Source organism: Dipteris shenzhenensis, chromosome 7 (genome assembly GCF_047967505.1).
Source record: "Dipteris shenzhenensis isolate YYH24624 ecotype China chromosome 7, Dip_SZ_1.0, whole genome shotgun sequence".
NCBI classification, from domain to species: domain Eukaryota; kingdom Viridiplantae; phylum Streptophyta; class Polypodiopsida; order Gleicheniales; family Dipteridaceae; genus Dipteris; species Dipteris shenzhenensis.
The window spans coordinates 48593030-48617058 of NC_141602.1; the positions used below are offsets into that span (position 1 = coordinate 48593030).

The following is a 24029-nucleotide window of genomic DNA, read 5'->3' on the forward strand; positions in this document are numbered from 1 at the left end:
AAAGAAAATCTTTGTGATGCTCCAGTACAGAGCTCATTGTGAACTCCATGTTGAAAATACGGTGGTATATATGGAAGTTACTCTGAGCCTTGCATTTCTAAAGAAACTCAAATAGGAGCAAATCTGGAGAATTGTCCTCTTCTGGTTCCATTTGTTTTTTGATGGAAGAATCAACACTCTGCTCCAGTCTCTTCTTTTTGCCTATTCAAAAACTTATATACTATGAATTCTATATGCTGACATATGCAATCAGTTAATGCATTGGATATCACCAGATAATTCCTTCATGACATCTCATGACTCACCTGGTGATTGCTGTGGTCTAATAATAGCAGTAGAAAAGTCCAGCTTCCTCTTGAAAGGTGGGGCCTGGGAGCCAGCTGTTCCAAAGCAAAAACATTTCTTATCATCAAGGAAGATTTCCACAGGGCTAAAGATAGCAAATTAATGAGGTAGAAGTGAGAACCAAATCAGACACAGGAATTTGCAGCAAAACGCGATGCGAGACCATTTGGAAAATATAAAGCACTCTCCTCGCATTTTGTTGCAAATTTTCCAGTTCTGTTCATGTGCATGTCAAATCAAACACTAGGTTCATCTCAATGATTCCTGGACACTATGATCTCATATGCAAGAGAAATGCTGGAGCTGAGTGAAACTTTTCATGAGGAATGTGTCAACAACAGGAATTTGCAGCAAAATGCGATATGGGCTATTTAGAGATTTATAAACCACTCTCCTCGCATTTTGTTGCAAATTCTCCAGTTCTGTTCATGTGCATGTCAAATCAAACACTAGGTTCATCTCAGTGATTCTTGGACACTATGATCTCATATGCAAGAGAAATAATGGAGCTGAGTGAAACTTTTCATGAGGAATGTGTCAACAACAGGAATTTGCAGCAAAATGTGATATGGGCTATTTAGAGATTTATAAACCACTCTCCTCGCATTTTGTTGCAAATTTCTAGTTTCTATTCATATCCATCTCCAATCAAATTCCTGGGTGATTTACCACATTCTTGGACAGTATAAATTGAAAATGTAACAAGAAGGGTGGAGCTGAGTGAAGACATTTGGACATCAAAAATCCAATGGATGGAAGAAATATATGTTAAAAAACATTGAAACCAATCTAGAATTCTGACCTTTTTTTTCCTTTTCCATGCTGTTGGAGTTGCACTGGTAAATCTCCTACTCTTTCACTAGCTTGAACTTTGCACTCTAGGTAACCTGGAGATCTGGCAGTAGTATTAGTCTTCAGGCATTTTGAGGTCAGTAACAATGGGTTCTCCCCTTAGTCTCTGCAATCTTCTTGCCTACAATAGAAACAATCCATCCTGCATGGAAATGCATAGACTCAAGTCAAGACAGAGAAATCACTGTAGGAATGCAGATCTTCAAGTGTGATATTTGCATGTGAGGGTAAAACTGTACTTATGGGTTCTTCCTTCAATCTGTGCACACTTCTTGCCTTCCATAGACTCAATCCATCCTGCATGGTTATGCAAACACCTTCAAATGACTGAAGGCATATTCCAGCATGCTGCCTAATGAATTTGCAGGAAAACGCCCTCCTACCGATTGAATGTCGGACTCAGACCCTTCCCCTCATCCAAAGCAACTGCGTGTCTTGAAAAATTCACTGATCTACCAGTGCTCTTACCCAGAGGGGATGACAAACCACCTCCCCCACTTTGAGAAGATTGGAACTCATTAGGGCTCTGTTGGGAACTCCAAGGCAATCAACCTCACACCTCCTTTTCTTTAATGATCCATCAACCCCCTCTCCCTTATGGGAGTGCTCGAGCATGCAGAAGTGTACCAACAGGTGCACTAGAAAGGAAGCTTGACAACACGTAGCACCTCACCCTCACCTTGCTCATCTATCTTGTGCTTTTGCTAAGTAAATTCAGGTAGTCTTTTAAGAAATACAACCTTACGAGAACCTTACAAAGGGAAGTAGATCCTTTGCATGTGCCAAATCTAGGGGCACACATGCTAGCTTTTCAGAAATGCTACCTTACATATAATTCACATAAATAGTCCCCTTAGTTCCATATAGTTTAAAGGTATTCCACTTAATTGAACACATTTCAAAGCTACTCTCCTTTAGTTGCACATGTTTCAAAGGTATTCCCCATGTGACTCACAAGCACTAGCACAATTTGTGGCTTTGCTAAAGGTCAATGCCTACTTAAGGGTGGGTCAAGGTTATTCTAATCTTACATTATGTGGTTGTGTTCACGTACCTTATCCCCTACTCTTCTAGTCTCCTTAATTCCTCACAATGTGTACTAAAGAAGAGAAATAGAGTATCTAGCTATATATTGTGGAGCATGATGGGCACTTGATTTGCTTAAGATTCAGCCCCATGCACTCAAGTCACTACTAAGTTGAATAAATAGCATCGAAGTCCCATTGCTGCTGCCAGGAAAGGAGGGAGGACCCTTAAGTCCACAAAGGGATAATTTATGGGTGATATATTATGAAACCCTACATAAACCTTCATTTGTCTGCTTCTTATATGCTTTCACCACACAAGCTATGCATGTCTCCTATCTTTAGACACTACCAATTTGATGTGGGTTCTTGTTTAATAATACTTAAGTCCACAAAAGGCTAATTCATGAGTAAGCATTTATGAAACCCGACATAAATCTTATTTTGTCTACTTCTTACATGTTTTCACTCACGCTCTGCATGTCTACCTTCTTTAGACACTACCAGTTTGATGTGGGTTCTTGTTTGTGTCATGATCAAATAATGTAGTTGCGCCCTTTTGAAATGATATCCAAATTTTAACTTCAAATCAAGGCGCCACCCAAGACAGATTAGACCATATTGGAGTCTATATTAGCTTTTATTTTAACACTCGAACTATAATTTTGCATTTAAGTTCAAATTTTTGAGGGATTTGGTGGTACTAGATTGCATGCAATCAATTGGTATTTGCCCATATGTTTTAACACAAATTTCTAAACATGGAGTGTTGTCTTTATATTTATGGAAAGGGAATGTTTTGATGTATATTGCCATTAAGTTCATGATACTTGCCCAAGCTAGAAATGGGCTGAAAGCTTGATGCAGCACAAGGTCAATCTTAGGACAAAACTTGAGACTCAAAAGAAAAGTAACAATTGCAAATAACCTTGCAATGAGGAGTAAGGTTTATCAACACTAATGTGACCAATGCCATAAATTGATTCTTAATTACAACCACATTAGATGGAGCAAGCCATTCAATAGATGGTTGTAGAAAGGCTCCATAAAGCAAGCAGCAGCAAGAGGACTTAAAGTTGAATGTAGAACATTGAGACATTTTACATGTAAGAAGAGCATCAAGCCTAGAAGTAAATCTTTGTGCTTTATTGTGTTTGTGAAATGATGTAGTGTAATTGCCACATGAGTGATATCTATAATGAACATGCTTGGGATACATTGATGTGTAAACATGCCATGGGTTTACACACTAGCCTTTTAGAAATGTTGTCTCGCATAATATTCTAGGTAACATTTAAAAGGTACTCTCCTTTAGATGGATACTAATGCTAGAAAAAACCATTCATCAATGTATTTCATATGGATTGATGTTTGAAAACCCCGTTTAAAATCTAAGAGACTCTTTATTTTCAAGTTTTGAAAATTTACGAAATCTCTTGATTTTAAGGTTAAGATGAAATTACATTCTTTTTAAAGGTGAGAGTGAATAGTAGCCTTGAAATTATTGTTGAGGCTAGGCTTATGTGCTTTTTAATTTTCAATACATAAATATTTTTTGTGTGAACACTTATATATGAGTAGATGGTGTGCCGTCAAAGACACGTTGAGAGTATGAGTAGATGGTGGCACACTAGTTGATATTCAAACCTTGTCCAAGAAAGACCAAGGTTAGATCCAATAAAATTTGAAATGTTGGGACCTTTGTATTCATAAATGAAGACAATGTACAATAGAAACTCTAGATATGAGTCTATGGTATCTACTATGGTAAAAGAGATGTAAAAACACCAAGGCCGTGTTTTTTGGAATAAGAAAGAGATACCAAAAAAACTTGTAGGATAAAGGTCAAGATAGGGACCAATAAAATTAAAATTAAAGGGATCTTTCTATTCAATACATTGAATGTACAAAAGTAAGTCTAGGTATGAGTCCATGATTTGCAATCACTAGCACAACAAAAGGGTTATTTATAGGTACCTTTCTTACAAAAAAGTAATGGAAGTTTTATTCTTTCGTTGAAAGAGTGTGACGACTTTTAACACTCAAAGATTGAGTCAAGTCAAGTCATGCTCTACTATTCATAAATGAACAATAGAAAGAGTCTAATGTTTCCCATCCATGGTGAAAGGGATGTAAAGAAAGCAAGGCGAGTGTCTTTTGGAATAGGAAAGAGATATTAAAAAAACTTTTGGTATAAACGTCAAGATAGGCTCCAATAAATGTCAAATTAATGGGACCTCTATATTCAATCAATTGAATGTACAAAAGAAAGTCTAGGTATGAATCCATGATTTGCCTTGGCAAGCACAACAAAATGCTGATCTATAGGTACTCATGTTTACAAAAAAGCAATGGTACTTTTATTCTTTGGTTGAAATTGCGTGACAACATATGGCACTCAAAGATTAAGTCAAGTCAATATTGCGATGTGAGATGTTAAGTCTCCCATCATGATAGAACTCAAAGGTTACATCAACTCATGCTCTACCATGATAGCACTCAAATATTAAGTCAAGTCATGCTCTATCATGAAAGAAATCAAGGATTCCGTCAAGTCATGAGCTATTATCATGTGAATTTTAAACTACCATCATGTGAAGTTAATGTTTCCCAAACTAGATATTTGATATGATCATGATTTTTTTAACCTTTAATTTTCTCAAGGGTGCAGATGGTTTTTAGAAATAGAAAAGAAAACCTTGTTTAAAATCTTAGAGAGGTTATTTTCAAGGCTTGAAATTTTACAAATATCTTGATTTTAAGGTTATGATGAAATTGCATCCTTTTTTAAGGGTTAGAACGAATAGTAGCCTTGAAATTATTGTTAAGCCTAGGCTTATGCGCCTTTTAATTTTCAATATATAAATTTCATAAGAAATGTTCTATTTGAACACTTATATATGAGTGGATAGTGTGCTATATAAGGCATATGGAATATGGAAGATATTCAAATTTTGTAGGGGAATACCAATGTCGGCTCCAATAAATTTTGAATTGTTGGAACCTTTGTATTCATAATGAAGACAATAATATACAATAGAAAGACTAGATATGAGTCTATGGTTTCCCATCCATAGCAAAAGGGATATAGAGAAAGCAAGGCAAGTGTATTTTGGAACAGGAAGAGATATTAAAAGTGCTTGTAGGATAAAGTCAAGGTAGTACAATAGAAAAACTAGATATGAGTCTATGGTCTCCAATCCATAGCGAAAGGGATGTAGAGAAAGCAAGGCAGTGTATTTTGGAACAGGAAGAGATATTAAAAGTGCTTGTAGGATAAAGTCAAGATAGGCTCAATAAATTTCAAAGTAATGGGACCTTTCTATTCAATCAATTTAATCTACAAGGTATGGGTCCATGATTTGCCATGGCTAGCACAACAAAATGCTTATCTATAGGTACTTGTTTACGAAAAAGAAATGGTACTTTTACTCTTTGGTTGAAAGCGCGTACCTATAGCACTAAAGATTAAGTTATGCCAAGTCATGCTCTATTATGATGGGAGATGTTAAAGTCTCCCATAATGATAGCACTCAAAGATCATATCAAGTCATGCTCTATCATGATAGCATTGAAGCATAAAGTCAATTACTCTATTATGATGGGAGATGTTAAAGTCTCCCATAATGATAGCACTCAGAGATCACATCAAGTCATGCTCTATCATGATAGCATTGAAACATTAAGTCAAGCCATGCTCTCTCATGAAAGTCGTCAAAGATTATGTCAAGTCGTGACCTCTTATCATTTGTATTTTAAGTTGTCATCATGTGAGATTAATGTTGCGCGAACTAGATATATGATATACTCTTGATTTTTCGATCTTACACTTTCTCAAGGGTGCAAATGCTTTTTAAAAATAGAAACGGAGGGCCATATTTAAAATCTAATAGAGGATATCTTCAGGTTTGAAAAGTTCACAAATATCTTGATTTTAAGGCCATGATGAAATGACATCCTTTTTTAAAGGTAGTAGCCTTGAAATTATTGTTAAGCCTAGGCTTATGTGTTTTCAAAATTCCATACATAAATATCATAAGAAATTATTTTCTATTGTGAACACTTATATATATGAGTAGATGGTGTGCTCCCTAAGGCATATTGAGAGATATAAGGATTGTGGCACATTAGGAGATATTCATATCTTGTTTGTCTTGTTGGATTCACTCCAGCTTTGGTGTGGAAACAATCCTTGTGGGAATTATTGTGGACAACACATCAAAATGGTTTGGCTTCACCTTCTCAAAATTGCCATCATATTGAGCATCCTCATGGCAAAATTTGCGGGGTGCAGCTCAGCAAGTACGGGAAATGATGAAGATGTGGAGCTTTTGTTGGCATTCAAGAGGGGCATCACCCATGATCCTTTGGGGGTGTTAGGAGGTTGGAATGTTGGCAACAAATCTGTGTTTTGCAATTGGAAGGGAGTCAAGTGTGTGGTTGAGCCTAAGCCACACTACAGTTCTATGCAAGTAGCCCAGGTAAGTGAGCTAAACTTGACATCTAGCAATTTGGAAGGTTGGATCACACCAGCTTTAGGTGGACTCTCACATCTCTCCTCTTTGGATTTGTCTCAAAATCGTCTTTCTGGATCTGTTCCTCATGAATTTGGATTCTTACAAAATCTCCACATTTTGTATCTCTGCAACAATCATCTTGTGGGTGGCATTCCCACCACTCTTGGCAACTGCACCGCCCTCACGGATGTCCAAATCCATACAAACAACTTCACCGGTCACATCCCATCTGAATTTGGGATACTTGCGAATCTTCGGATTTTGGCCATAGCTAAGAACAACCTTACCGGTTCCATTCCCAAAAGCTTATCCAACTGCACGAACCTTGTTGCTCTCGACCTTGCTAGCAACCAACTAACCGGGGTAATCCCATCGGAGTTTGGAATGCTCACCAACCTTCAGACTCTGCTTCTTTGGGAAAACCAGCTCACGGGCCTCATCCCCTCCAGCTTAGGCAACTGCACCACCCTCACAATTCTTGACCTTAATAGCAACCAACTAACCGGGGTAATCCCATCGGAGTTTGGAATGCTCACCAACCTTCAGACTCAGCGTCTCTGCGGAAACCAGCTCACGGGCCTCATCCCCTCCAGCTTAGGCAACTGCACCACCCTCACAATTCTTGACCTTAATAGCAACCAACTAATCGGGGTAATCCCATCGGAGTTTGGAATGCTCACCAAGCTTCAGACTCTGCTTCTCTGGGGAAACCAGCTCACGAGCCTCATCCCCCCGAGCCTTGGGAATTGCAGCGCTCTCACAGCGCTAGACTTTTCTTCAAACGAGGTGATGGGATCGATACCGTCGGAATTCGGGATGCTCCATCGCCTTGCAATCTGCTATTTGAGTGGTAACAACCTCACGGGTGGCATTCCCTCCAGCCTTGGCAACTGCACCTCCCTCGCTGATCTCGGCCTTGATTCAAATGAGCTAAGTGGTGCAATTCCCTCCGAGCTCGGCAAACTAGGATCTCTTCGACGCATACATTTGGAGAAGAATAACCTCTCCGGGACTATACCGCCGGAGATCTCCAATTGCAGTCAGCTATTCTTCCTCGACTTTTCTTACAACAGGTTGAGTGCAGCCGTTCCCGAAACTTATATCTGCAACACAATATGCTCACGGGTCTCATTCCCGAAACTCTGAGCTGGTGCTTCAGACTCATAGATTTGGATCTCTCTTCCAACTCCCTCACAGGAAGTATCCCCTCAAACTTCTCAGTATTAGTCTCTTTGGGATTGGCGCTCAACTTATCTCGGAATGCTTTATCCGGATCCATACCTTCAGGATTAGGCGGATTGTTCTTGGTGGGAGCTATCGATTTGTCTCACAACTTGTTATCCGGTACAATCCCAGCAAGCATGGGCGGTTGCCTGGAGCTTTCTTTCCTCGACCTTTCCAGCAACACTTTGACAGGAGAAATACCACGGACCATCGGCAGTCTCAAGAGTCTAATGCTGTTGAATCTTTCTAGAAATATGCTATCTGGATCTCTACCGCCACAACTCGCTGCTTTAAATTCCCTCGCACAGCTTGACGTATCCTTGAACAACCTCACAGGCAGCTTGCCTTCTGTCCTTGGACGCATGCCTGCCCTCACATATCTCAATGTCTCATTGAATGCCTTCACAGGTGAAATTCCAAATGTTGGCCTGTTTATGCATCTCAATGCTACATCATTTTTGGGCAACCCGGGCCTTTGTGGGCCGATCCTTCATAAAGTCTGCGAGGTAGCCATTGCAGGCCACCACAAGCTCGTTATCATTGTTACAGCTACTGCTTCAGCGTTGCTATTGTTGGGGGGATTACTTTGGTACTTCATCCATCGTAACAGTTCAAGATCCTCTAATGTGCTATGTCCAACCTTGCGCCGAAGGCAAGAAAGGTTTACAGCTCAAGATATGTGGACAGCCACAGAAGCCTACGATCAAAAAAATATCCTTGGTGCGGGTGGATTCAGCGTTGTTTACAAGGGCGTGTTGCCAGATAACAGGGTCATTGCTGTGAAAATACTCAAAGACGCACGATCTTACGATATATTCGTAAGGGAGCTGCGGATACTTGGAAGACTACGGCACAGAAATCTGGTCAAAATCTTGAGTTACGTCTCTACTTCGGAGGTGAAGGCCTTGGTGTTGGAATTTGTGAGCAATGGGAGTTTGGAGCGACACTTGTATGAAGCTGGAACCTGCCGATTGAGCTGGGAAACACGTTTGAAGGCAGCAATTGCTATTGCTCAGGTCTTGGTTTATCTGCACCATGACTACGGTCTGCCTGTGGTGCACGGTGACTTGAAGCCCAGCAACATCCTCTTTGATTCCGACTTTGAAGCACGCCTCACAGATTTTGGCACTGCGAGGCTATTCACCGATCTTTCCAGTGGTGAAACCTCTCTCCAGCTATCTTCCACATTCAAAGGTTCCATCGGCTATCTAGCACCAGGTAAAGCTCTTGCATTCAGTTCTACTCTTCCAGAGCCCCGCAAGATCGGGATTTAACATAATTTCAACATGCAAAACAATCCTATGTTTCTATCTCACAGGACATTGTATGTGCATTCTTTGTTTCATTTACAGAGTATGCATACTCTACCCAGGTTTCTGTGAAGGTGGATGTTTTCAGTTATGGTGTTGTATTGTTGGAGATGTTTACTACAAGAAGGCCCACAGACGAAAATTTTGGCATGGGGATGACTTTATCTCAATGGGTGCGTTCATATTTCCCGGACAAAGAAATCGAAGTCTTGGATGAAGCTCTTCAAGGATTTGGAATCAATAATCCTGTCCATATCATCAGACTCATGGGCCTGGCTTTGGCTTGTACCAAGGAGAATCCAAGCAGCCGTCCTACAATGAAACAAGTTCTCACAGAGCTACTTAAAATAGAAACGGGAATTGGCAATGCTATTCTCAACTATCCTGCATTAGAAAGCCTTGCTACCGCTGGCAGCACGAGGGCAATAAGTTCAGATCAGCATCAAAGGTATTGTTGTTTGATTTCAAAATGTGTTTATCCCCAAGTCTTTTGCATATCTGATCATTAATCGATGTGATGTCTGCCTGCAGGAATGTACAAGAACATTCATTCTCAACCTAGCTAGATGCAAAGGAGTCAGTTGTGCCTATTGAGGCAGTAACTAAGGCGTTGATGGCACCTACATACATTAAGAATAAGGGCCCAACATCATATGCATAATGTATGTAGTGAGAATTTAGACATGAAGAATACATAAGCTCGGTACCATTACCAGTAGACTGCAAGTCAAGCGAGTGTATTTATTTGCATGAGTATCTGATAGTTACCTAAGAAGCATGATCTTGGAAAAAGGTTGTAAGTACTTGCTGACTCTTATGTAAATAACATGCAATTTGTTGCCCGCTCATGTGAAAGATCTTGAATGGTGTGGGCCAAGTCAGTTCTATTATTAACCACAAGCTTGTCATAGGATGATAAAACGATGAAGTAAATGTCTACATCTAAGTGTCAACAATGACTGCCAATAGTCCATGTGGAAAATAGGGACTTTGGATAACACAATGGTCACAAGATTGAGACTATACTCATAGTCAGCAATGTTGCTACATTATGGTGAGTGGCCAATACGTGGGTAATCGATACCTCATGGATGCTCGCGCTTTCTTGTACTTTCAAGAACCATTACGATTTGGTGAGCGGCCAACACATGTGGGTAATAATATCATGTGGATGAGGCCATTCTTATACACTCAATAAATTAGACAATTATTGGAAGAGATTTTCACCTCACCTTGGTCAAATGCTTCTATAATTGTCCACAAACCAATAGACATTGCATATTTATCTAAGACTTTGGGTGTTATCATATTACTACTCATTTGATTAGTTTGTAGCTAGACGCATCGAGCAAGAGAGAAAACTTAGAGATCAACTCTCAAAAATCATTTTTGGAGAGATTGACTGGTGGACCAATCGGTCTACAATGGGAATATTGAAGCTTTGAGAATTTGGATAAGTGACATGACTTGGGCATGGGGATTCTGTCTCCAATTGCTTCTCAGGAGATTCACTCTGAAGAAGGGGGAGGATGTCACCTACATGCATAAACCTCAAGAAAACCCCTTGTACATGATCCTTGTGAGTATAATAAAACATGCCCATCGTAGCTTATACAGATATTTTTAGCAATTTACTATGGCTCCCTTCCCTTATGTCTCCATTTTTTCTCAAGCTCTTATACACACCCGCTTTCTTTAAATAAACTCTAACGGCTTCGGGTTAGCATAAGGCTATATGCGTAATTTTGAAGGAAGCCTATGATTTACTTCTTCATATGTAGCATGTGATGTTGGGATTAGATGTCAGCTCCCCATCTACGAGCTTCCATATGAGGATAGGTCCAATGGATGGATTCTCTGCACCTTAAAGATGCTCTTACAGATGGATGGTCCAATGGATGGATTCTCTGCACCTTACAGATGGATTCTCTGCATCTAAGGGCTGGTCCAATGGATGGATCACTTCTCCCCTCGGGCATTTCACGAGCATTGAGGTTCGAGGGAGGTATCACGGTTATAGATGGATGGTCCAATTGACAGGCGGAAGGCACCTGGCCTACTTATGCTGCTATACAAATCGGCTAGGTTTCAAAGGACAAGAAGGTGCCCTTTTGTTTACCTAGTGAAGAGGATGCGGTTTGGATTGACGTATAGTGTGACTTGTTAGATATCGAGTTGTATGGAGCTACTCCCCATCATTTCTTTGTAACCCTAGTAGACAAACATAAAAGGTTTTCCCATGCCCCATTGTACACAAAGGCCCTGAGGGCAAGGAATTTAACAAGTACCTTGTAAAATTCAAAAACTATTCGGCATTGGATGCCAAGTGGATGGATGAAGACATGTTGCCTGATCATCCATAGCTTTTGGATATTTACAAGGAAGCTTTTCAGTTGAGGTCAACTGAATAGATGCTGAGGGGATGTCACCAAGTTGTAAATATCCCAAAGTCAAAGTTCTAGTTGACCATTTATTTGATCATAATTAATGAGGCTTACAGTTATTTAATTATGTTTATTGGTCAAAGATACTTAACCTTGGTTGAGTATACTTAACCATGATTAGGAAGACTCGGCTTATGCCAACAAGGTTAACTGTGGTTAACCAAAGCACCTCGGACTATGGTTAGAAAGAGTTTACTTTGGTCAACAAGACTTGGCTTTGGCCAAAGCAAGTTGACTCCGGTCAACCTAGATTATTATCAACTCGGGTTAGAGAGTTTTGGCATTAAAGGCACCTTGACCCTCAGTCAAAGTCCTTAATATTATGACCGGAAGGGTTGGCTTTGGTCAACCGCAGAGTTAGTTATTTTATGTGCACAGGTTTCGCTTGGTGGGGACGCCCACAGAGACTAAGATTAGTCTAGAATTTATTTGCATGCAAAAGTGTTAACGATTAATAGTTGGGTGCCATGGCTATGTGCGCTTTAATTAATTGTTGCAGGTACCAAGAGGGGTTGAAGGCCCAAGCAATATGAAGCTCAGTAAGCGACCAAGAGTTGTTCGCACGACCCAGTGCTATGAAGACCCCAGAATTTGCCCTTTGAGGCATGTAACTAGAATCTAGCTAAGATCTATTTAGAATGATGACAAGTGGCTATTACCAAATAAATGAACTTGAGAGATCCTTTGTAAAAGGATTCACGTATGGATTTTGTAAGCAACTGAAATGCTGAACTTTTGTACTCATAATTTTCGTTTGATAATAAAGCCTTCGGGGGGGTCCAACCCGACATGTTGTCCTGGGCCCTAGTGCTGTGTGAGAAAGAGAGTGAGAGAGAGTGTGTGATTTCTCAGCAATAGTTTTGCTAAACTAGCAAGAAAAAGAATTTGGCACGTTGATTTTATGTTCTAATTGGAGTGAGGTTTCAGGTTTAGGGCTACCATCAACCATGCTACATCCCACCAATCTATCATGTTAATGGTTGTAGGGCACTCCCTAGGTGGGCGATCATGTGGTCAGCTCACTATTTCAACACCCTCTCCCTCCTCCATTCCTTGTTTTTCTCCCTCTCCTTTATCTCCCCCCTCCCCCCCCCCTTCTCTCTCTCTCTCTCTCTCTCTCTCTCTCTCTCTCTCTCTCTCTCTCTCTCTCTCCCTACCCATTTACATTTAAATTGTCTAGGCTTTTATGTTGTGCCTTTCATTATATGTGTGGCTTTCAGGCATAGTTAACGATGTCTATGAGACGTGGATCTTGTTGTCACATTGACCTAAAGTGCTAGTAGTAGATGCAAGGCTAGGAGGGACCTCATGTAGTTAGATTCTTAGGATCAACGTTCAGCAAAGAGATGATCTATAAATAGATTATCTATCAATAAATCATATATCAAGAGATGATATATCAATAGATGGAGGGGGATCTAGGTCACGTCCAAGCATTTGATGCAATCTCTTATCATACATAGTGAGGTGAGGGTGCAATGAGAGGTGCAGTGACGAGCATTCTAGTTTGGAGAGACACCAAGAGGACTCTAACAAGCATTCTACAATCCTTCATTATAGGGCATATTCCAAGATGTAATGGAAAGGAAATCTTACATAAGATTTTCACCATCCTTCCAATCAAATTCAAAGATGTTATGGTCAATTTTTGCAAGGAATATATCTGATACTCCATCGAAGAGAACAAAGGCATCAGCAGAATAACTACATCGTTGATCACAATCGGCCATATTCGGTCTTGCATAGTGGGAAAACACAAATGGAAAGATGTTCCACTTAGAGCACATACTTGTATTAGCTCATTCGGATTGTGCTAGTGTTTGTGACATGCAATGTCAAATTCCCTATAAGAATTGTTCTCCAACGATTGCATTGCCCCCCCCCGTCTACACAAGGAGTTGGGGATTGCATTGAAGTATGCTGGCACTTTGCCAGGAGTGAGGAACATTAGCTTCACTAAGTAGGCTAACTAGACCATGACCAATTAGGCTAATTGCTCGCGTCTAGTTTGACCACAATTGGTTAACTTTCGTTAAAGCTAACCAACCAATTACAGCTAATCAGACAAAATTGGTCCAGTTAACCAGACCCCAATCTAGTTCAATTGCATTGGCAACCAGTTACCCCCAAAAAAAAGGATGGTTACACCTGTCAATTTTCACTTGTCAAGGCAAACTTTTGACCTGTCCAAAAACAACAAAAAGCATCAGTAAATCAAAGATCTACAAAAGTAAATAAATGCATGCTTATGTGCAGAAAGGGGGAATCAAATACATTCCTAGTGCTTTTGTAGCAGCCAGAAAAGAGGCACATAACAATTGATGCTTAAGAGAAATGTGAGTTTATGCCTTAAGTCTACTTTGTGCAATTTCCTTTTGCATATGTGCATCCCCAGTGGACCATTCTCTTTTCAGAAAGAGAGCATGCCTTGAGCTCTGATACATAAGAAACCTCACTCCAATTAGACCGTAAAATCAACATTACTGAATTCTTTTTCTTGCTATAGCTGAGCAAAACTATTGCTAAGAAATCACACACTCTCTCTCACTCTATCTCACACATAGCACTAGGGCCCAGGGCAACAGGTCGGGATGGACCCCCCCCAAAAGCTTTATTATCAAATATAAATTATGAGTACAAAAGTTCAGAGTTTTAGCTACTTACAAAATCCATACGTGAATCCTTTTACAAAGGAGCTCTCAAGCTCATTTATTTGGCAAGAGCCACTTGTCATCATTCTAACTAGATCCTAACTAGATTCTAGCTACATGCCTCAAAGGGAAAATTCAGAGGTCTTTGTAGCACTGGGTCACTCAAACAACTCCTGTTCGCTTGTTGGACTTCATATTTCTCGGGTCTTCAACTCCTCTTGGTACCTGCAATAATTAATTAAAGCGCACATAGCCATGTGTAGCATCATAAATACACGCAGACGCTATGGGAAACAAAGATAAACGACATGCGTAACATCCATGAGAACGGAATACAAATAATGCAATAGAGACAAAACACCAAATATCACTGCATTCCGGAGCAATAGCTCGCACAACAACTGTGTACAAAACAACATCGGAATGCTAGTAATAGTGTGTGCACAGAACCATTTAACGGTTAGGGAAGTGGCCGTTGAAGACTCAACCACTTGGAGATCTGAACTGCCAACCCTTGCGGCTAACTGCTAACTAGCATGGTTATGCAATAACACATGGCACTCACGGTGGACTGCGCGAACCACACATGCACATCCCCGGAACTGAAGTCAGATGCCTACATAGTGTATAGTGTATGCACAACAATTATTTTAGGCATAGCCTCGACAGAGAACTAGGTGCGCTAAGTTAATTCTCACCCTTCACTTAGTACACGTCTTACAAAGCATCTCATTCCGAAAACACTCAAAAAAAACATCCATTGCCAATAGTCAAAATGCCTATTTGAATGTCCTTTTTTGTTTCTCCTGCCTATCCAAAAGCATCCCTACATTTCATACATCTTCGATCTTGCCTGTCCAAAAGCAACCCGCATTTCATAAATCTCCTATCGTTATTCTGCGAGGCCATCCAACAGCCATCATTGTAGTTCTACTCTTCATCCGAACTCGAAATATATTGAACAGGTGCATCAATGACACCCACCTTGCTCAGTCTCGCATCACCGCTTTCAAGTAACTCTGTTTGCAAGTGCATCGTCGCTCCACTCGAACCAACAGCAGTAGTCTCTAGCTGCCTCTTCCACAACCACATTTTTATCCTGCGATCTTGCTCCAGATTCATCAGCCACTGCAAAGGATGCGGCTTGGACCTATCCACCACTTGCTGTTCAAGCCACTACTCTGTGGGCAGCACCTCATCTATCCAAGCACCCGGTGGCAACTGCTGCTGCCATTGTTCCTGTGCCATCGCTGGTCTCTGAATTACCATCGGTTCATAAGAAGGAGGATCTAGCAATCCAGGGAAAGGCATGTGCTTATTATAAAAATTATCCAAAAACTTATCCGCTTCTTTCCACCAAGGAGGACGAGGAGGCAATGACAGACTAAAGGAGTGGGCGCACAATTCCAACCACAGACATAGGGAATGCCTCTGCCGCTTCAGCACATCCACTCTTTTGTTGTTGCGAACAATGGCTTCCACAATTCCATCCGCCAACTCTTCATACTTTGCTTGCCAATCCCCTGCAATCTACACCGACTCCGCGACAACTCCTTTCCTCTTATCTGCACCACCATCACCACCGGAAGATGTACTAGACCCCCTTGGTTTAGAACCCGTCTGTACTTGCGTACCCTTTTGCAGGTTGGAACCCGCACCAGCCATGCATCTCCATTCATTCCGGGTTGGCGTTGGTGCGGAACCAGCTCCCGCCGACACATTTGCGGAACGACAGCTGCACTCCATCGTGCAATCTGTCTGTCCCATTCCGCCCGCACATCTCCTTAAAGAGCCTCCAAGAGCGAGCCCATCTGCTCCATGTTGACACTAACATTCCCCGAAAAGGCCCATAAGTACTCAGCCCCATTGCATCGGTAGTATGTCAGCATAACAACTCATGCTCAATGCCTGAAACATACTCCGAATGCAACTACTGAGTGGCCTCCAAGTGCGCTTCCACTAATTGTACCTGGGCTTCAGGAACTACCACCTTGTCCTCCAATTGCTGCACTCGCGCCTGCTGACTTCGCAAAGTCTCATTTTCCATCTGCAACTGCGTGACTTTTGCCTCTAAACTAGTCACTCTCGCAGAATCACCCCCCGCACCATATTGTGAGGCCAGCCGAGCGAGCAACTGGGAACAAAATTGTAGCTGGACATTAAACACTATATTAGAGAATTTGGGAAAATCCCAATTCCCACGAAATAAAATATAGTCACTTCAAAAGGAAATTTTGATGTTTTTTATTGAAACAGTAGCTCCATTGAGGACCCAAGTTTCAATTAGGTTGGGGGAGACTAGACCATGCACAATACTTTGCGAATTCCTAGAACCCAAGCAACAAGCTTCCTTATGTTGCTATAGCAAAAGGCCTTAATAGATGTGAACATGGCCCCATGGCCAAAACATTTGTTGATTTGCTAGTGAAAGAAAGATGTTTGTTGTTTCATATGCATCGAAACCACAAACAAAAGCCAATTTATAGATGTTTCGTTAGGAAGATTCATTGGAGTAAATTAAATTGCAGTATCGATATATGCAATAGGATTGTTATAGAGCTTTGACATTCATCATATAAATGTGGTGTTCAAAAACAAAATTAAACTTGCAACAACTGTTAGTTTTTATTTGGTATATTAGATGTATCAAATTAATGCCAAATGCATATGTTTCTATGTTGATAAATTGCAGTATTGACATATGCAATAGGATTGTTGTAGAGCTTTGACATCCATCATATAAATGTGGTGTTCAAAAACACCGTTCCATCACAATAGAGCTCATGAAACTCAGAGACATGGTCTTGATAAAACCCTTTTTTTAAATTGCTTTCTTGGGCTAAATATAATCAAAACCATTGATACATAGCCAATTTTGCAACTAAATTTTGCACCACATCGTTTAACACAATCATTAATAATTCCATACTAGTATTCATACTCACACAAAGTAACTCATCTCCGAAGGAGATATCCTTTATGGTTTGCACAGTAATGTAACCATGGGCACTCAGGTCTCCTTGTGACTTTTGAGCCCAAGGTGGTAGCTTAGGGATGTATACAAATATAACATTTGTTCTTTCTTTATAATACATTGAGCTATTTATATATCCAGCAATGTTTCCATACAATACATCTCCCACAATACATTTCACATATGTCAATGGCTCAATGAATGGATCTTCAAACAGTCCATAAGTCTTCATCCTTGGGAAAAACTTGAGGAGAGATCTCCAAGTATCATAATCATACTTTGGACCATTATATACCATCAAATCTTGTTTCTTCTTGATGCTCGTATGTACAAAAAGACCATATCCTACCCCATGTATTGTTGATTTCTTTACGTCATAATGGATGCAATTCATTTCAAACACGTGATCAATGGGTATGGGCAATTCATGTTTCCATAAACCATTGGATGCAGGGTCAAAATTTGTAATAAGACAGCTCTTCAACTTTTCAGGACAATCTGCAACACCTATCATATGTTTAAAATCAAAGAATCATTCTTTTAGTGAAGGAATACAAACTCACATCACAAAGAATAGACACAAGGTACTAACTCAATGTCTATTAATTCTTTCATGACACAAATTGAAACATAATGTTTTGCAAATCGAATCTAACCAAATAGTGTCCAAATATAAATCAAAATGTAGCTAATCAAGTTGGCTAAGAATGCCCTTGCAGCATCGGCAGCGATTCCCCTTTCCTTGCATCCCAGAACCATAGCAAAGCGTTTTGTCTCACTATCTTTCAATAGCCCCATTTTGGCAATTTTTTCTAGCATGCATTCTTCCTCTTCATTCAATGTAACATGTTGAGCATGCACCATACTTCTTGTAGTAGGACAAGTCCCTCTCACTCTAGTTTTGGTTATAGGTGAAGCAATTCCTTTCTCTGTGTCTTTTTTTGAGCTACGAGTAGACATGAGATTGGACATTCATCCTTTCGAGCACTTCTTTGTTTTTTGATTTGAATTCAAGGATCACTGGTTGAAAATAATAGAACATATCATGCCCTTCGACAATCAGAGCTTGACCCAAATCTGTTAGAAGAGATAGCAGTGCGCACATCTACTGCATCATCTAGCATTTGTAGGTACGGAAATAACTCATGAAGCAAAATAGAATCACCACAATCCATATCAAATTTTGTAGGGAAAATGCAAATTTCTGCTAGATTAACACAACCCGTATAAGGCGAAACATCAATGAACACTGTTCTTGCTGGTTTGCATTCCTCTTCTCATGAAATATAGAAAATTAAACATATTCAAGAATACATATGAATGCTTGAATTATGGCAATGAGATAGAAGAAATTTCCAAGTAATATTGAAAGATCTTTGCAACAAAATTAATACAACATATGAAGAATATAGCAAGATAACATATGGAAAACATGAACACCATATAAAAGGACAATTTCAAGGACCTGTTGCTTCCTCTTCTGTTTCCCAAAACTTTGAAGCATGTTTTTGTAAATGCTCACGCTGCTCTTCATTGAAGGGTTGAAGCTCTTTTTGTTCTGGTATGGTATCAATTTCTTTATGTCCTCCACCTTCAGTTGTATCATCTTCTTTTGGTACCCCCTCTACTACCAATATTGGTTCTTGCAAGCTAGCCCATTGTCGAATTTCATGATTACTGTAAGCATACGTGCAACAAATACTTTCCACCTTTGCCAACTCCTCATAAGTCTCAACAACTGAAACAACACGCCTCTTATAAGAAAGAGACTCTATTGCAGCAAGCCCCTCAGAGAACAAGAGTACCCAAGCAGTAGTTTGTTGAGGTGCCATAAACTCCAGATGCAGGGGGAACAGTATCTCCAGAATCTGCCCAAGCTTTGAATTCACCATCTGCTTCTTCTCTACTGCTGTCACCACCCGTAAAGCTTCTACATGAATCAGCTCCTTCACAGACTCGAGTATCCACCGATAGAGATCCCTCATCTGCGCATCCGGGCACCCACTCAGCTTATATTCTCCTCGAGAATGAGCTCCAAACTCTACCTCATCATCCTCCAATCCGTCTGCCATCCTCAAAATTTTTTTGCAGACGATGAACATGGCAGACAAATTGGAGGATGATGAGGAGGAAACCATAAACCTGCCTGCAAAATTTCATTTGTGGTGACTTTGCCCACAAAATGGCCACTCGAAACCCCGCAATGGGCTTCCATTAGCACTGCCTCCTGCTCATGAGGTTGAACACACCGCAGCAACGCCTCTATCGGGTGTCACTGATACAACTGGCCCAGGACTACTTCAAAGGATCGGCTCCGCAATGCCAAGCGTTTCCTCTAGTCTCTATTCATGTAATTGGGCATGATGCCAGTAGATAGGAATGAGAGCATCTCATCATACCATGACCATGGTCCTTCAAAAATGACTTCGGCCTCTGTCATGATCAGATCCGCTTGAAAAATCACCGCTAGCTCTGCATCAGGAAACTCATCCTCTACTCCCGTTGGCAGTTCTCCAGACTCAGTCGAGATAGGTAATCTACCACGGTCGATGAATCACATCAAAATCATATTCCTACAGTAGCAACACCCAACGTGCCAATCAACCTTGTAAGACTTTGCTGTTTTACCAAATACAACAATGCGGAATGATCAACATGGAATATAAAAGGTCGACCCAACAAATAATGCAGGAATTTCTTGACGGAATAGATCATGCCCAGTCCTTCTCGCTCCGTGACAAAGTAATTATTTTTGGCTGTTGAGGGCCGTCGGCTTGTGTAGTAGACTGGGTGATACCATTTATTTGCATCTTCTTGCATCAAGACACTCCCAATAGCTCTATCCGAGGCATCCACAAACACATGAAAATTCTTCTCCCAATCTGGAGACAATAGCACCGGTGCTCTGGAAAGATGAATCTTGAGTTGCCGGCACGCTTGGTCCACACAAATGCCTTCAGTTCCACATGAGCCAATGCATTCAAGGGAATCGCCATGTGAGCCAAGAACTATAGATTTTGCCATGCCATTGAATTTGGCCCAAGAACCGCAAGCACTGCTTAGGTGTTGTTAGCGCCAGGGCTTGCATAATTACTGCCACTTGTTCGGATCCACAGCAATTCCTTCCACCGAGATCACATGCCCCAGGAGTTGGCCGCTGTGGACTGTGAACACACATCTCATAGGATTCAGACTGAAGGAGACTTCCCTGCATCATTGGAAACACTTCCACAAATTCTCCAGGTGCTCAGTGAATGTTCCGAACACACTGAGGTCATCCAAGAAAATCCGCATGAAATTTGTCAAATTAGAGCTGAAAATCTCCTGCATTGCTCGCTAAAAAGTCGAGGGAGCATCCCACAATCCAAACCACATGATTGTGCAGACATAGACCCGCCATGATGTGATGAATGTGGTTTTGGGCTGGTCTTCCGGAGCCATTTGAATTTGGTTGTACCTACTATATCCATCCAAGAAAGAGTACACCTCATGCCCTGCCACTTCGTCTAGCATAGAATCCATGTACGGTAAGGGAAATGGGTGAGGTATAGTGGTTGCATTCAACTTGCGATATTTGACACAAATCCGCAATTTCTTATTTTTCTTTGGCACAATGACAATCGAGGAAATCCACTTTGGATTCTCAATCGCTGCGATGAATCCCACCTACAGTAGGCACTCTAGTTCTTCACTTGCTTGGCCACGTGCGGATTCATACAATACCTCTATATCTTTGTTGGCGTCACATGTGGTTTGAGGTTGACTCGATGCTGGTAAAATTATTTTTGATCCAGACCCTTCATATCCACATAATCCTAGGCGAACACATCGAAAAAATCCCGCAAGAGGGCAATCAACTCACTACGGAATTCAGTTGTCAACAATGTGCTAATTTTGACTGGTTTAGATGCTCCATCCTCTCCTAGATAAACTGTATCCAGAGAATCTTCCTGAACTCGTGTGACTCAGCTCATCCATTCTTCGAATTCTCTCTCCTACTGCAGGAGATCTCATAGATCCATATCCGCTACTATTTGCTGGGGCTTAGTCGCCTCCTTCGAAACTGTGCTGGTCGCACCCGCCAGAAGACTTTGATGCATGTAACTTTCCGTAATGCCTTCCACATCGATGGTGAAGATAGGAACTAACTCCGGATTTTCTTTGAGAAAGGCTTCCTCCTCATCATCCTCCAATCTGTCTGCCATGTTCACCGTCTCGGCCAACACAGGTCATATCACATCCGCCAAAGGTGCCGCCACTCCCATTGTAACCCTCACTTTCTTCTTTCCTCTTTGCACTGAAATGATGCTCTGCTCCAAATTTTGCTTGACTTTTGCTTGCCGCAACCAAGGCCTACCCAAGAGGACGCTATACTTTGGTGTTGCGGCTTCCATGTTGAGCACCATGAAAGAAACCACGAATGATATGCCCATCTTCTTTAGAACAATGGCCCGTAGGATTCCAAGTGATTGAACTAGGTGTTGATCAGCCATGCAGACTAAGAATGGCACCGGCTCCCAGGACATCCATCCCATTTCTTGGCAAGTCTTCAAAGTGACAATATTGACCCCCGAACCATCATCTACCAGCACTTGAGCAAAAGTCCGCCCTTGTGCCTTTGCAGATATAACTGGAATTCTCATGTCAGACAGAGGGATTGCCGGAACTGGACATGAATTAGCTTGGCATAGCTCCACCTCTTCTCGTTCAGACTCCGTGTGCAGGGAATGCAACAATTGCCAGTGGAAGCCCAGAACCAGGTTAAGCAATCTTCCCAATGAAATCTGGATCAGTGCCTCCAGAATGCACTCCAACCTTGACTCCCTTTGCGGAGAACTTGCGCGCCTCTTGGCTTGGTTTGCGACCAACAATGGAGTTGCTTCGACCGCCTCATTCCCTGGTAAGTGTAGCTTGAACTTGACTTGAGTCTTCGCCTCTGATTGGACAACCGGCTCCACGAACTGTACCTTTCGTGCTTCACTGGGTGTCGTTGTGGAATCTACCAGTTGCATCAATGGTGGCTCCTTTGTCACCAACTCGCAGACTTGGTGTCAGACGTATTCCTGGGCTGGCCAATCCAACAGCTTGTCATCATTCTTGGGAGTTAGTCCTTGCAGCTTGGTACCAGCATGGATGATTATACTAATCTCCGGGCACACCAACGGATCATCATCAACAATGTGTACCATCGAAGTGCTGGGCATTTTCTTGGACATCTTTTGCCACTCCACGCGTAGACAATCCCATTCCTGAGCCTCCAAGCATTTGTTCTGCCAATGGTCTTCGCCCAAGCAAAACAAACAGGTTTTTGGTCGATTTTGACCACGACCCCCGCCTCTGCCTTGTTGGAACGACTGTTGATGCTGTAGCTCAAACGACTACTGTTGTGGCTGAAACGCCTGCTATTGCAACTCTTCTTGCACAAAAGATGCAGCCGCATCTTGCTGCTGACCAACCACTCTCTGGCTGCACCCGTTATAGTGGCATCCCACTGTGTTGTGTGTATTAGTCAAGCGAATTGCGCACCAATTCACATTAAGAGCACACTTGACTGCGCAGTGACCAGGATTGCGGTAGTGAGTACACCAAATACCCTTCAAGCCTTTAGGTACCGAGCCTTCTCCGGAAGCCACTGGCGTGCTCTTGCCCCCTTTAGAGGCTCTCCGGGTCTTAGTCTCCACTTCTGAGTCGGATTCCTCCGAATTGGTACCTTCAGAGATTTCTTCTGAGCTGGTCACATCCGTGTCATCATCACTATCATCCAACTTCTTAGATTTTGGCATCTTCTTCTTGGCTTTACTCTTCGTGGATTTGTGGTTCTTGGATGTCCTTCCGTGCAGCGAATCCCTTGCTCGCATTGCTTGGGCCATGACCGCCTCCAGCATTGTCTGTGTCTAATCCACTGTGGCCAACGCCATTTGTAGATCCTGTGTGATAGCCCTAAAATGAAGTAGTCATTGAGTACCTCTTGAGCAGGCCGTTCCCTACAGGCACACGTTGCATGAAAGTTGAATTTGGATGCATAACCTTCCACATCCTAATCTCCCTGATCCAAGAGGTGCAATCTACCCAGTGTTTGCGGAATCATTTTTTCTCGATGAAACCATCTCAAGAATGCATCACGGGCCTCATCATATGTGGCAAAATGGTCCACTACGTACTCTGCCAACCATCGTGCCGCCTTGCTCGCTAAAGTTGACTCAAAACCCGCCTCCTATCGGAGCGGTGCCATCGGTCCCGGATTATTGATCCCATACACCTTCTCAAACTGCCGGACATGTGCATCGGGGTCGTCCGACTTTCACCCCGCAAACTTGGCATACTTGACTTGGCCCGCCGTAGCCATCACTTTGCCTCCAACATTTGGTGCTCCTCCAGACGGCCTTCCTTGATCGAAGAGATTGGGAGAAGCCGCTAAAATCATAGTTGGAGATGAAGATGCACTCAGCACCTGGCTTGCATCAAGCGAGACCTGAACCCATAGCCTTGGCGGTGAAACTGACTGAGCAGGAGGACTCTGATGCCAATCGACCCCTCCCACAGCTCCTTGTGGAATGATGTCTCCATGTTCGGGATCACTGTTATGCCGTTGCAGTCGCATCGTTGGTGTCAAGGGATCAGGAGGTCCTTGCGAGCGTGTGTGCATGCATGCCTACTTGGAAGATAACAATCGTAGAATTCGCTACC

The 24029-nt window shown here is 41.8% G+C and overlaps 1 protein-coding gene across 1 annotated transcript; it reads left to right on the forward strand.

Annotated features, from left to right (window-relative positions):
* Window positions 1-6493: 6493 nt before the first annotated feature.
* On the forward strand, window positions 6494-10182 carry LOC147900438 (uncharacterized). Its single transcript, XM_087376649.1, has 4 exons — window positions 6494-7812; window positions 7899-9181; window positions 9316-9721; window positions 9805-10182. Exons 1-4 carry the CDS (start codon window positions 6494-6496, stop codon window positions 9833-9835), a joined length of 3039 nt encoding a protein of 1012 aa, XP_087232775.1. The 3' UTR covers window positions 9836-10182.
* The last annotated feature ends 13847 nt before the right edge of the window (window positions 10183-24029 follow it).